The 14,692-nt window shown below is 38.5% G+C and overlaps 2 protein-coding genes across 2 annotated transcripts; both read right to left on the bottom strand.

The window, feature by feature from the left end:
* Window positions 1-9,264: 9,264 nt before the first annotated feature.
* LOC140889808 (uncharacterized) lies at window positions 9,265-9,759 on the bottom strand. The gene is made up of 2 exons (XM_073297539.1): window positions 9,462-9,759; window positions 9,265-9,398 (listed from the first exon to the last, which is right to left on the bottom strand). The coding sequence occupies exons 1-2, from the start codon at window positions 9,757-9,759 to the stop codon at window positions 9,265-9,267; spliced, it is 432 nt and encodes a 143-aa protein (XP_073153640.1).
* Window positions 9,760-12,782: 3,023 nt separating this feature from the next.
* On the bottom strand, window positions 12,783-14,126 carry LOC140889807 (uncharacterized). Its single transcript, XM_073297538.1, has 2 exons — window positions 13,406-14,126; window positions 12,783-13,309 (listed from the first exon to the last, which is right to left on the bottom strand). Exons 1-2 carry the CDS (start codon window positions 14,124-14,126, stop codon window positions 12,783-12,785), a joined length of 1,248 nt encoding a protein of 415 aa, XP_073153639.1.
* Between the last annotated feature and the right edge of the window lie 566 nt (window positions 14,127-14,692).

Here is a 14,692-nt window from a genome sequence, read left to right as displayed (position 1 = left end):
GCTCTCCATATCTGTGATGACAAACAACTCATGCAGAGACCCCCCATGGAGTGAGCACGGACCTCGAAGGCCAAGGTCAGACAAGTACTGTGATTTTCACAAGGAATATGGGCACTTTACTAATGATTATAGACAGCTGGAGCAAGAAATTGAGAGAATAATCCAACAAGATTCAGGGATGAGAGACATATTGGCACGACGGGGAAGGGGATATCAATACCCAAAGAGAGGTCGGGACGGGCCCGACCAGTCAGAAGCAAGGAAGAGGCATGACCCTCCTCGAAAGCAGCCTCAATGCCTGAATCAGAACCAGCCAGGTAACAATCGAGGGCAGCCCCTCCCGCGAGAGGAGTTATTAACATGATCTCTGGAGGACCAACATATGGAGATTCCAACAGAGCAAGAAAGACGAGTAGTTGGAAGTTGACCAATATGGAAATCACCGACTATGTGATTCGGATAGGCCCGACCATTTTCTTCGGCTCGGAAGATTTGAAGGTTATACCCGACACTCACAATGATGCAGCAGTCATCCAAGCCATGATTGTTAATTACGATGTGGCTCGAATTTTCGTGGATTCGAGCCATGGTTGCTAATTATGATGTGGCTTGAATTTTCGTGGATTATGGAATCTCAGTTAATGTACTGTTCCAAGAAACAATAAATCAGATGGATTTGAGAGAATATAAGATGGAACCGGTGGTGACAACATTATTCGGGTTTACTGGGCATGCAATCTATCCCATAAGTTTGATTAATTTGCCTCTCACTTTGGGAAATGCACACATGCAGAAGACCAGGATCGTTAGTTTTATAGTCGTGGATGCTCCTTCAACATACAACGCTATCTTAGGAAGACCGGCCATGACAACTTTCATGGCTGTGGCCTCAGCTCTGCATCAGTTAATAAAATTCCCGGTAGGGAATGAGGTCGGTGAGGTGTAAGGAGATCAGAAAACTTCACGAAAATGATACGTAGAGGAATTTCGGAAAGAACAAAATGCAGTAAAGGTTGATCATCATGACCGACCTGGAGCACGAGGTCGCGAGCAGGTGAACATCTTAGAAGAAAATATCCCGATAACCACAGAGAAAGAAAGCGAAGAGATCTTGATCTCCCCCAGTCGGGTCCATGAAAGTGGCTCGGACATTAGAGTCATCTCTCAAAGAGCAGCTGATAAAATGTCTGATGGAAAATAAAGATGTCTTCGCATGGGCCATATCGGATCTCTTGGGAGTGCGGAGAGAGGTAATGGAATGCAAGTTGAACGTGATGAGGGAATGTCGTTCTATCATTCAAAAAAAACGACATTTTGGACCAGAGAAAGATGTCGTGATCCGAGAACAAGTGGAAGAGCTGCAGTAGGCTGGACACATCCAAGATATTCACTTCCCGACCTGGTTATCAAAGATAGTGTTGGTACCCAAGTCCTCGGGAAAATGGCACATGTGCGTGGACTTTCGAGATTTGAATAAGGCATGTCCAAAATACTGCTACCCCTTGCCCCAAATAGATCATCTTGTTGAATCCACAGCCGAGCATGAGCTGCTATGTTTCTTGGACGCCTACCAGGGATACCACCAAATTTCCTTGGCCAAAGAGGACCAAGATAAAGTGAGTTTTGTTACCTCCACAGGGACTTACTGTTACATGGTAATGCCCTTTGGACTAAAAAATGCTAGTGCTACTTATCAAAGGTTAATGGAAAAAGTATTCGAAAAACAGATAGGGAAGAACATCGAAGTGTATGTGGACGACATCCTGGTCAAGACCCGAACTGTCGACCAGTTCATTACCGACCTAGTGGTAGCACTTAAACGTATCAAGCCCAAATTAACCCAACTCAACTTAAATAAATAAAATGTATTAGCAAGAGCAGAGATCGTTTCTACGAGGAAAATGAAATTATTTGTGTTCTTAAGAATACTGAAAATAAATAAAAGGGGTTTTCAAATTTGGAATTAACTAACTAAAATTAAAAGCAAATAAAAATAAATTCTATTAACTAACATGCAAGATTTAAATTATGGAGAAACAACTAATTTAACAAACCTTGGTATCGGTCGACTACACCCTTGAAGTTATTCACTCGATCATCGATTCTCTCAAAATAATTAATTCACATTTGAATATTCATCATTGAAAATTTAATTTCTATCTGACCTTAATCTTAGTTCATTAGACACAAACATTCTAAATTAACCCTTACCAATGAATTAACCCAAATATAAGCGATTAAGATTTAAATTCAAGGTAGCATTTAAACTAGTGAAATTGATGAATCTAAACAACACAAACACAAGTGGTTGTATTTAATTTAGTCAATCTTCGTTCCTACGAATTAATAAATTCACAAGCAAAAATTATTAATCATAGTTGCTTCACAAATTAGAGGGATCAAACAATTACGAATTTGATATCTAATTTAGCTTTAGATTGTATGAGAAAATCATTAGGTGATCAAACCAATAATCAAACACACAAGAATATGATAAATCCCAAACAACTTTTGATATTCAAACAAAAGTTAAACGATGAAATCAATATCTCACAAAATAAATAAAACTTCAAGGGTTTGTCTTCCTTTACCAAGTATTAAAACTTAGCCACTAAAATTCATGAAGATCTCTAGAGAAAATTCAAAGAAAAAAAATAAATCTAAGAATAAAGAAGAAAAACCTAGCCGCCAAGAGTATTCTCCTGTTTCTGCCGTCTAAATCTGATGATAAGATCCATAAAATTCGAGTGCTATAGGTTATTTAAATACTAGAGTCCTTCTCAAGAAAATTTCCTTTTTGAAATATAATTTTCCGAATTTCCGTCGCGCTTGATCGGTAATAAAGTTCCGCTCGAGCGGTTAAACTTCTGTCCAGCACTTTATACATATCTCGCTCGATCGATCAAAACACGCAGCTCGAGCGAGAGAATTTCTGATCCATATTTTCCTTAAACTGTCATTTCCTACATAAAAAACCTAGGAGAATGTTATGTAGATATGATGCATGAAATATGAGAAAAACTTGAATAAAAACCTAAATATTGACACATGAATGCATGTAAAACAATATTAAAACGACATCAAAATATGCAAATAAAACACAGTTATCAAATTCTCCCATACTTAATCCTTGCTCGCCCTCGAGCAAGACATGCAAAAACAATATGCAAACATAACATAAACATAAGCAAAGATGAATCATGAACATCACAGCCTCAGAGAAGTTCCAGTATGTAAAAACAAACTTACGAATACTCTTGATTTTCCACAATACACCGTCAGTTAAGCGCGATCGTGTGCATGTTCCATGTTATTCCAGCTACATGCAACTTCAAAAGAATCCGTTTTAAGATTGTTTATCAACTTATGACACATCAGTGTGAGTATCACAATCAAGAGCTCTTTCCTCCCAACAATCTTTAAACAAAACACAACTATCTTGGGATATAAAATGCACCTCCAGATTTTGCACCCGGTTTTCTTAGGTCCCAATAATTACCCGCAAACTTAGCTATAACTATGATAGGATTAGAATTGCAATCCCCTCTTATATAGCCCGGATGGAGCTACAATCCCATTGAACCCGCAACTTAGCCATGAAAGAGTGATTAGGATTTCAATCACTTTCCAAGCCCGAATGAAATTGTAATTTTTTTTTTAAATTTAAATGTTCAAATTCCTAACCCCGTTTAATCCTCAAACTTAGTCAAGAACAAGGTAATTAGGATTTCAATCCCTTGATCATAACCCGAATGGAGTTAATTGATTCACAAAAATTTTCATAAAAAATTTTACAGGTACGCCCAAGATCGTGCATGCAATGTTGTAAAATCATTGGGATTCAAGAAACACTGTCAAGCTACACAAACACCCATTGCCGTGCAATGGTCAAACAGACACAAACTTCATCAATTACTTCGCTACATTTCACCAGTCTATCATGCGTGCGTAAAAATATTCAGTACTAAACCTATGGTTTCTCATATCCAATCAAGAGAAAAATTTTCGCGAAAACAAATTGACAACCTCGTCATAGGCTATGAATCATCATCCGACTTATGCTCACAAAACAAACACTAAGACAATGACATGAAATGAACATGAATTATATGCAATTAAACTAAAACAATATGAATGCAAACAAATTGGAAAACTATGCATAACATAACTAAGTTACCCCCCCCCCCCCCCCACACACACACACACACACTTATCTAAAGCATAGAAACACAAATACAACAACAAAAACATAAGTAACAAAAACGAAAACAATATGCAAACGCAAAACAAAACTTCCCTGGTTCAAGAGTCGGCTCGTTCATGCTATTCAATTTCTGGCAATATCATAGGAGCAGCGAATTGAAACTGGAAATGTGGTGGATATTGCGGTGTGGCGGGGAACGAGGAGGCGTTGAGACCAAGCTGTGTGGTCATCCCTCTGATCATAGCATCCATAGCTTGGAGATGGGCTGTAGTGGCGGCCATGTACTCGTTCTGATAATGAGAAAATATCGTGAGTTCTCGAACATAATCAGTGGTGGAACGACGAGAAGGCTGAGCAGGTCGAGTGGGAGCGGTGCTAGAAGAGGCTCGACCGCCCACCGGAAAATCCATAGCCCTTTTTTCTTTCTTTGCGTCAACAGTTGCCTTATCCACAGGGCGCATCGGTTGTAACCACTCCTCATCCCCTCGAGTTTGAACAGCGGATTTTACACACAGTTCTGAAATAATAGTCAGAAATAACAGGCCCAACGACGGAGAATATATCGATCATCTGATCTCATTGTGAATCACTCGGCCCACATTAATCGGCCAATCCAGATCAAGAGCATAGAGAAGCAAGACACGATCAATTATGACATCACTGGTATGCAAAATAGGCATCAATCATTTGGTCAGGAAGACATACTAAGTATCCGGGTCCACTTGTACCCATGATATTACTGAGGAACGTTTTTATCAGAATATTTTTGCTTCTCACTTCGGTCAATTAGCAATAATGTTTTTGTGGACTTTCGGAAATCTGTTTCATGTAGCTTGGCAAGGAAATTTTGAATCACGGGTACATGATCCTTTACATGTAAGACCTATTGCTCATGCAATTTAGGATCCTCATTTTGGCCAATCGACTGTGGAAGCTTTTACTCGAGGGGGTGCTCCCGGCCCCGTCAATATCTCTTATTCTTGTGTTTATCAGTGGTGGTATACAATTGGTTTACGCACTAATGAAGATCTTTATACTGGAGCTCTTTTTATACTATTCCTTTCTGCCCTATCTTTAATAGGGGGTTGGCTACACTTACAACCCAAATGGAAATCGAGCGTTTCGTGGTTCAAAAATGCCGAATCTCGTCTGAATAATCATTTGTCAGGACTCTTCGGCGTAAGTTCCTTGGCTTGGATAGGACATTTAGTACATGTTGCTATTCCTGGATCCAGGGGGAGTACGTTCGATGGAATAATTTCTTAGATGTATTACCGCATCCCCAAGGGTTAGGCCCGTTTTTTACAAGACAGTGGAATCTTTATGCTCAAAACCCTGATTCGAGTAGTCATTTATTTGGGACCTCCCAAGGAGCAGGAACTGCCATTCTAACTCTTCTTGGAGGATTCCATCCAAAAACACAAAGTTTATGGCTGAATGATATTGCTCATCATCATTTAGCTATTGCATTTATTTTTATTGTTGCTGGTCATATGTATAGAAATAATTTCGGGATTGAAAACAGTATCAAGGATCTTTAAGATGCACATATTTCTCCTGTGGGACGATTGGGCCGTGGGCATAAGGGTCTTTATGAAACAATCAATAATTCGATTCATTTTCAATTAGGCCTTGCTCTATCTTCTTTAGGGGTTATTACTTTCTTAGTAGCTCAACACATGTACTCTTTACCTGCTTATGCATTCATAGCACAAGACTTTACTACACAAGTTGCATTATATACTCATCACCAATATATCACAGGATTCATCATGACAGGAGCTTTTGCTCATGGAGCTATATTTTTCATTAGAGATTACAATCCGGAGCAAAATGAAGATAATGTATTGGCAAGAATGTTAGACCATAAGGAATCTATCATATCTCATTTAAGCTGGGCCAGCCTCTTTCTGGGATTCCATAACTTGGGACTTTATGTTCATAATGATGTCATGCTTGCTTTTGGTACTCCATAAAAGCAAATTTTGATCGAACCGATATTTTTCAATGGATTCAATCGGCTCATGGCAAAACTTCATATGGGTTCGATGTACTTTTATCTTCAACGAGCGGCCCGACATTCAATGCGGGCCGAAGCATCTAGTTGCCCGGTTGGTTAAGTGTTGTTAATGAAAATACTAATTCATTATTCTTAAATATAGGTCCTGGAGACTTTTTGGTTCATCATGATATTGCTCTGGGTTTACATACAACTACATTGATCTTGGTAAAAGGTGCTTTAGATGCGCGCGGTTCCAAGTTAATGCTAGATAAAAAAAGATTTTGGTTATAGTTTTTCGTGCGATGGCCCGGGACGAGGGGGTACTTGTGATATTTTGGCATGGGGCGCATTTTATTTGGCCATTTTTTGGATGCTAAATACTATTTTATGGGTTACTTTTTATTGGCATTGGAAACACATCACATTGTGGCAGGGTAACGTTTCACAGTTTAATGAATCTTTCACTTATTTGATGGGCTGTTTAAGAGATTATTTATGGTTAAACTCTTCACAACTTATCAATGGATATAACCCTTTTGGTATGAATAGTTTATCGGTCTAGGCATGGATGTTCTTATTTGGACATCTTGTTTGGGCTACTAGATTTATGTTCTTAATCTCCTGGCGTGGATATTGGCAGGAATTGATTGAAACTTTAGCATGAGCTCATGAACGCACACCTTTAGCCAATTTGGTTCGATGGAGAGATAAACATGTGGCTCTTTCCATTGTGCAAGCAAGATTGGTTGGATTAGCCCACTTTTCGGTAGGTTATATATTCACTTATGCAGCTTTCTTGATTGCCTCTATATCGGGAAAATTTGGCTAATTTTTGAATTTGTTATATCCGCGATGATCTCATTTCTTTCGATGGAGAGCTGGCTCGATTTTTTATATTTCTACATCTAGGATTCGACTTGTATCATGGATATTCATAGTACCCGAACGATTATGGCAAGGAAAATTTTGATTCAGAGGGAGAAAAAGAGGCAAAAATTGGAACAGAAATATCACTGGATTCGTGGATCCTCAAAAAAAGAAATAAGCAAAGTTCCATCGTTAAGTGACAAATGGGAAATTTATGGAAAGTTACAATCCCCACCGCGGAATAGTGCACCACACGCCTTCATTTCCGTTGTTTTTCGACCGGAAGACCGAGAGCTAACTATCGAGACTTTGGACTATCCGGACAGATACTTCGTGAAATGGTTCATGCATGTTTGTTGCCAGGAGCAATAAGATCAAGTTGGTAAGGATTAACCTTTCAGTTCATTTCTATGGTCAATGATCATAAAAGGCAGCCTCTTTACCATTCTGTATAAATAGGCTATTCTATTTGTACATATATGGTAGAGGGGCATATTCAATCCTTGTTTGTCTATTAGTTTTGACTTCTTCTATTCAGCGCAGGGTAGAGCAGTTTGGTAGCTCGCAAGGCTCATAACCTTGAGGTCACGAGTTCAAATCTTGTCTCCGCAACATCTTTATTTGTTTTAATCCAAAAATGGATGTCTGGATCTGTTAACTATCCCCCCCTTTTTGGGGGATGGTACAAAAGGGAAAGGGGGGATAGACTCACTACACTATCACGACCGACTATACCCAACCCTTTAAAGACCATATTAGAGCATATTCAAAAACTTATTTTATCTTGGGCGGATAGCGGGAATCAAACCCGCATCTTCTCCTTGGCAAAGATAAATTTTACCATTCGACTATATCCACTTTTTTGTTTTTGATACATACATAATATTTCCACACATAATTATATCATAATATATATTCCTTATACCTTTCCTGAATCCTATTTGTGCAGTGTCGGGCCAGAGACTATGTTCAGAGTGATTCCAATTATTTTATTAATTCCAAAAATTGTATTTTTGTTCATCCAATAAGTTTGCAAGAAGTTTGACCCCCTTTAATTTTCTTTTTTTGGGGGGTCATTTATTTCGGTTTTGGATTTGGGACGAATAGGTTCAAGAGATGAGAGAATTAAGGATACCCACCAGAAAGACTAACCCAATCCATAATGATGTACCGGAAAATAAGACATTTTTCTTACTTGACCAACCATCAGGAGAAGCAAATACGACGGGTGCGCTATCAATAATATTGATGAAGTAGCAATTAATGCAAAAACAGCGAATTGGAAAATAAGAGTCATGATTTTAATCCTCCAAGATACCAACAAATAAACTATACCATTTGATCCCTTTATCAGACAAAAAATTGTAATAAAATATATCATTAAGGGATTTTATTTTAGTTTTACCACGAATCGATTGGACTTATTACTACCCCTTTCACTCGATTCGTACATGGAAGGGAAATGTAATTTTTGTTTTTTATTTGACAAAAGGGCATGCTGGATTCTATATACGGATAGATAGATCGATAGATTCACACCTGAGATTTTTCTACAGATAGTAGTGACATCCACCCCCTATAGCCATGTTCTATTTGTAGGAATAAAATAAAAATTGTCTTTCGGAGATATGGCTGAGTGATTGACAGCCCCGGTCTTGAAAACCGGTATAGTTTTGAACAAACGACTATCGAGGGTTCGAATCCCCCTCTCTCATATTTTTTGCTCATTGAATAGATTTATTTCTATTGGTATTGGTTTTAACCGGATTGTTATAAAAAAAAAAAGGGAATGGCTCGGCTATCCCACCTAGCCAATCCAGAAAAAATAAAAAAATAGATTAGATAGAAATGAGTTGAAAAAAAAGGAATACATATTAAGTATAATCTGATTCCCAATATATGATGGAATCAAATTGATTCCTACTTGAATTCAAACATTGGATGTCCTGTCTCATCTCAATTAAGAGGGGTCATGGAAAGAACAGGTTCAAAATCACGATCAATTCCTTTTTCAAATCCTGCTGCAGCTGCACGAGCCTTTCCTGCGTGCCATAAATGACCTACGAAGAAGAAGAATCCTAGAACAAAATGAGAGGTAGCTAACCAACTTCTAGGAGAGACATAATTCATTGCATTAATCTCAGTAGCTACACCACCCACATAATTCACTGCATTAATCTCGGTAGCTACATTAATCTTGTAGATCCTCGGGCTCCAGTTCATGCACATCCTCTAATTCTTCTGCTTGGACTCTGTCATAAAAATTTTTCAGTCTATGTCCATTCATTTTGAATATCTTTGAAGTTTTCGAGCTCTGAATTTCAACTGCACCATGGGGAAAGACATTAGTAATAACAAAAGGACCAATCCATTGCGAACGCAACTTACCTGGGAATAACCGAAGGTGTGAATGATAAAGAAGAACTTTTTGACCAACTTCAAATTCCCTCCTAGAAATCATCTTATCATGAAATGCCTTCGTTTTTTCTTTGTAAATCTTTGAACTGGCATATGCATCGTTGCGCATTTCCTCTAGCTCTTGCAACTGTAGCTTCCTATGCTCCCCAGTCTCATCTATCTTCATATTACAAATATTGATAGCCCAATAAGCTCTATGTTCCAATTCCACTGGAAGATGACAAGGTTTACCAAAAATTAACCTGTATGGTGACATACCAATCGTCATCTTGTATGTAGTTCTGTAGGCCCACAAAGCATTATCCTATCTCAAGCTCCAGTCCTTCCTAGTCGGATTCACTGTCTTCTCCAAAATAGACTTAATTTCCCTATTTGACACTTCAGCCGGTCCATTAGATTGCGGATGATATGAAGTAGAAACCTTGTGTGTCACATGGTATTTCGTCAATAACCTTGCCACAGTCCGGTTGCAAAAATGAGTTTCTCTATCACTTATGATTGCTCTTGGAATCCCAAACCTAGAGAAAATATTATGTTTGATAAAATCTGCAACCACTTTCGAATCGTCAGTTCGGGTGGCTTTAGCTTCCACCCACTTTGAGACATAATCCAAAACAAGTAATATATAAACATATCCAAAAGAACTAGGAAAAGGTCCCATGAAGTCGATGCCCCATACATCAAAAAATTTGCAAACGAGGATGGGGTGTTGAGGCATCTCCTTGCGTTGGGATATATTACCTGTGTTTTGACATTGAGCGCACGACTTACAAAAAAATTAAGCATCTCGAAATAAGGACGGCCAGAAGAATCCACAGTCTAGTACCTTCCTCGCCGTTCTCTTAGCTCCAAAGTGACCGCCACAACCATAAGAATGACAAAATGTAAGGATAGGGATCACCTCACTTTCAGGCACACACCTTCTTATGACTTGATCAGCGCAATGCTTTCACAAGTACGGGTCATCCCACACATAGTACTTGGCATCACTTTTGACCTTATATTTTTGCACTTTAGAAAAAATTAGATGGAAAACCATTAGTGACTAAATAATTGACAATATGTGCGTACCAGGGTAGTACTGTGCTTGCTAAAAATATTTGCTCATCGGGAAATTCTTCTTGCAAGCACAATTCCTCATCAATGTGGACCAAACGGCTCAAGTGATCCACCACGCTATTCTCTGTTCCTCTCTAATCTCTAATCTCCAAATCAAATTCACTCAGGAGCAGTATCCAGCGTATTAACCTTGGTTTTGCCTCTTTCTTTGCCATCAGATAGCGAAGAGCTGCATGATCAGAATAAACAATGAATTTAGTCCCAAGTAAATAAGATCTAAACTTTTCCAAAGCAAAAACCACAGATAAAATATCTTTTTCAGTAGTTAAATAATTTCTCTGGGCATCGTTCAGAATGCGCGAGACATAGTAGATGGCGTGCAATGCTTTGCCCACTCGTTGTCCCAATACCGCTCCTACTGCATAATCAGTAGCATCACACATAATTTCGAACGATTTACTCCAGTCAGGTGATTGGATGATAGGTGCAGAATTTAATGAATCTTTCAGCTTGTCAAAAGAATTTTTGCATGCATCATCAAACTCAAAAGTAACTTCTTTTTGCAACAGCTTGCACATGGGTGATGCGATTTTGGCGAAGTCCTGAATGTACCTCCTATAAAAACCTGCATGTCCAAGAAAAGAACGCACTTCCTGCACACAAGTGGGATAAGGTAGAGATTGAATAATATCAATTTTATCTTTATCTACCTCAATAACCTTCAAAGAGACAACATGACCCAAAACGATACCTTGCCCAACCATGAAATGACATTTCTCAGAGTTCAAAACAAGGTTTGTTTCTACACACCGTTTGAGGACAAGTGTAAGGTTCGACAAGCACTTCTCAAATGAATAGCCATAGACAGTAAAGTCATCCATGAAAAAATCTAATATGTGCTCAATGAAATCAGAGAATATGATAACCATACACCGCTGAAATGTGACTGGTGCATTGCAGAGTCCAAAGGGCATAAACCGATAAGAAAAGGTGCCAAACGGGCAAGTGAACATCGTCTTTTCTTGATCCTCCGTTGCAATTGCAATCTGAAAATACCCAGAATACCCATTAAGAAAACAATAGTAAGAATGACAAGCTAATCTCTCAATAATCTGATCAATAAAAGGTAAATGGAAATGGTCCTTTCGGGTTTCAGCATTCAATTTTCTGTAGTCTATACAAACCCTCCACCCATTTTGAATTCGGGTGGGAACCAATTCGTCATTCTTATTCTTCACCACTTTAATTCCTATTTTCTTGTTTAACCACCCACTTGCTGTCGAAAATGGGATAAATCACTCCAACTTCAAGAAGCTTGAGGATTTCTTCTTTTACCACCTCCATCATGGGTGGATTCAATTTCCTTTGCAGCTGATGTGTGGGGTTAGCTCCTTCTTCCATCAAAATCCAATGCATACATGTGGAGGGGTTGATTCCTTTAATATCTGCAATAGTCCACCCTATAGTAGTTTTGTGCTCCTTCAAAACCTGTATGAGTTTCTCTTCTTGTTCGTTCTCCAAGCTGCTAGAGATGATGACTGGAAATGTTTTCCCTTCTCCTAGGAAAACATATTTGAGATGATTGGGCAGAGTCTTCAACTCAATTATAGGTGCCTGCAAAACAGATGGGAGACGCCGAGTATTAGAGATTGTTAAAGAAATATAAGAAAGGTTACCTGACTGAGATAGTTCAGGACATGATTCAGAGTGACCGCAATTTCTTTCAATCTTTCATTGGAACAAACTTACTCGTTCTCTCCTTGAATGGGTACTATAATAGCCACCTCCAACTCATCTTTTCCTGCAAGCTCAAAACACTCTTGTGCCAAGTAGTCCACAATATCAAAAAAGTAAACACAGTCGTCACCATTAGGAAATTTCATGGCATCATAGATATTAAATTTAGCAACTTTACCATCAAATTCCATAGTAAGTGCGCCGCTGTGAACATCAATCTTAGTCATCGATGTTTTTAAAAATGGCCTTCCTAACAGAATAGGGCTATTATGATCACCATTCTCCATATCAAGTACATAAAAATCAGCAGGAAAAATCAAGTTATTAACTTGGACCAACACATTCTCGACTATACCCCTAGGGTATGCATTGAACCTATCAGCCAATTGTATAACAATTTTAGTTTTGTTCAAAGGACCAAGTTTCAAGGATGCATAAATAGAATATGGCATAACATTAATTGATGATCCTAGGTCTAACATGGTCTTTTCAATTCTAACATTTCCTATCGTACACAGCATTTTGCGGTAATTTCCTCTGTATCACTGCAGACACATTTTCTCCTAGCTCCACCTTTTGACAACCTTTCAAAGTTTGTTTTATTTTTGCGGTGCATAGTTCCTTAAAAAACTTAGTATAGAGAGGTACCTGTTTAATAGCGTTTAACAAGGGAATTTTTACTTCACATTTACGAAAAGTGTCATAGAGCTCTTTGATTCCTTCATCTTTTCTAGACTCTTTAAGTGCTAAAGGGAAAGGGGGTACATGTTTGTACTCTGAAAGAGGAGGAAACTTACCTTTTTGCGTGTCTCCTTGATTTGGTTCCTTGTTCTCCATCCTCACCTCCTCGTCCTGTTCATACTTTGACGAGGGCATAAACACCTTTTCTTGGATCTTCAGCTCCTTCCCATTCCTTAGAGTGATTGCATTTGCATTCTCCTTTGGGTTCAGGATTGTTTGAGATGGAAAACTGCTAGAATGTTGTGCTTCCAACTTATTGATTGCAGTTGCTAGCTGTCCCACTTGGGTGTTCAAGTTTTGGATACTTGCTCAAGTTTTCTGTTGAAAATTAAAATTATTAGTTTCAAGATCCTTAACAATATTTTCTAGAAACTCACCAGGCGTTGGAATTTGAGGACGCTCTGGTTGTGGAGGAAATGGTGGCCAATAAGCTTGATTATTCAATTGCACATGAGGTGTAGGCTGATTCATCGGAGGATTTCCGTATCTAAGGTTAGGATGATCCCTCCAACCTGGATTGTACGTGTTGGAATAAGGATCATACTTTTGTTGTGGTGGTCCGGGAAATCCTCCTGTTGCATTTAATTTCTCGACCGATTCCTCTTGAAGTGTGGGACACATGTCAGTTGCATGTTCCATTGCAGTGCAAATTCCACATACCTTCACATTCTGTCCATTCCCTACAGCCATTTGACGCACAAGATATGTCAGTTCAATCAATTTTTGTTCAAGGGAAGAAACATTTACCTCGTTGTTCCTTCTGGGTGTTGGGTCACTTCTGTTGGTGCCAAATTGCTGAGAATTTGCAGCCATGTTCTCAATTAAGTTCATTGTATCTTGTGGTGTCTTGTACACAAAAACTCCTCCACTTACCGCATCGACCATACTCCTATCATGAGGTAACAGACCTTCATAACAATATTGAATCAAAATATTTTCACTTATTTGATGTTGCGGACAACTAGCACAAAGCTTCTTGAACCACTCCCAATATTCATGAAGTGACTCTCCTATATTTTTCTTGATGTCATAGTTATCCTTCCTGATGTTCGCTGCTCTTGAAGCTAGGAAGTACTTTTCTAAAAAGATCCTCTTCATCCCTGTTTAGGTTGTGATGGATCCAGGAGCTAGGTAGTATAGCCAATCCTTTGCAGCATTCTTTAAAGAAAAAAGAAAAGCTCTCAATTGAATCTGTTCCTCTGTTACTCCTTGGGGTTTCATGCTTGTACATACCACGTGGAATTCCATCAGATGTTTATGCGGATCCTCACCTGCAAGTCCATGAAAATAGGGTAACAAATGTATTAGCCCATATTTTAATTCAAAAGTAGCATTAGCTTCTAAAGTAGGAAAAGTAATGCATAAGGACTGCTGATTCAGATCAGGGGTGCCAAGCTGTCTTGATGTGGTGATAATTTATTATGAGTATTTGGGTTAAATTGATATGATTAGGTGAATTTGCATTGATTTAATTCATTTTATAGTTCCTAGTTATTGTTTTTGGTTGGATTTAGGAGAAGAAAGAGAATGAGCAAAAGGTAGATGAATTTGAAAGGAAAAGATGGAAAAGATATTGCGCAAGAATGAATTACGGAGCAGCAATGATCAAAAAATCATTTTTAATTTTAGAGAAATCCAAATCCGATCTTCATCGTTCAAAATGA

This window comes from Henckelia pumila, chromosome 3 (genome assembly GCF_033568475.1).
Source record: "Henckelia pumila isolate YLH828 chromosome 3, ASM3356847v2, whole genome shotgun sequence".
Taxonomy (NCBI): Eukaryota; Viridiplantae; Streptophyta; class Magnoliopsida; order Lamiales; family Gesneriaceae; genus Henckelia; species Henckelia pumila.
The sequence above is the reverse complement of the archived record's forward strand: the minus strand, read 5'-3'. Positions and strand labels throughout refer to the sequence as shown.

Excerpts from the sequence above, each read along its gene's own strand:
- LOC140889808 (XM_073297539.1), bottom strand. The coding sequence starts at position 9,759 with ATGACGATTGGTATGTCACCATACAGGTTAATTTTTGGTAAACCTTGT. Across the intron at positions 9,399-9,461 it reads ACACCTTCGGTTATTCCCAG|TTGAAATTCAGAGCTCGAAA; the intron begins GTAAGTTGCGTT and ends CCCATGGTGCAG.
- LOC140889807 (XM_073297538.1), bottom strand. The coding sequence starts at position 14,126 with ATGAAGAGGATCTTTTTAGAAAAGTACTTCCTAGCTTCAAGAGCAGCG. Across the intron at positions 13,310-13,405 it reads TCCTCAAATTCCAACGCCTG|TGGGACAGCTAGCAACTGCA; the intron begins GTGAGTTTCTAG and ends TGAACACCCAAG.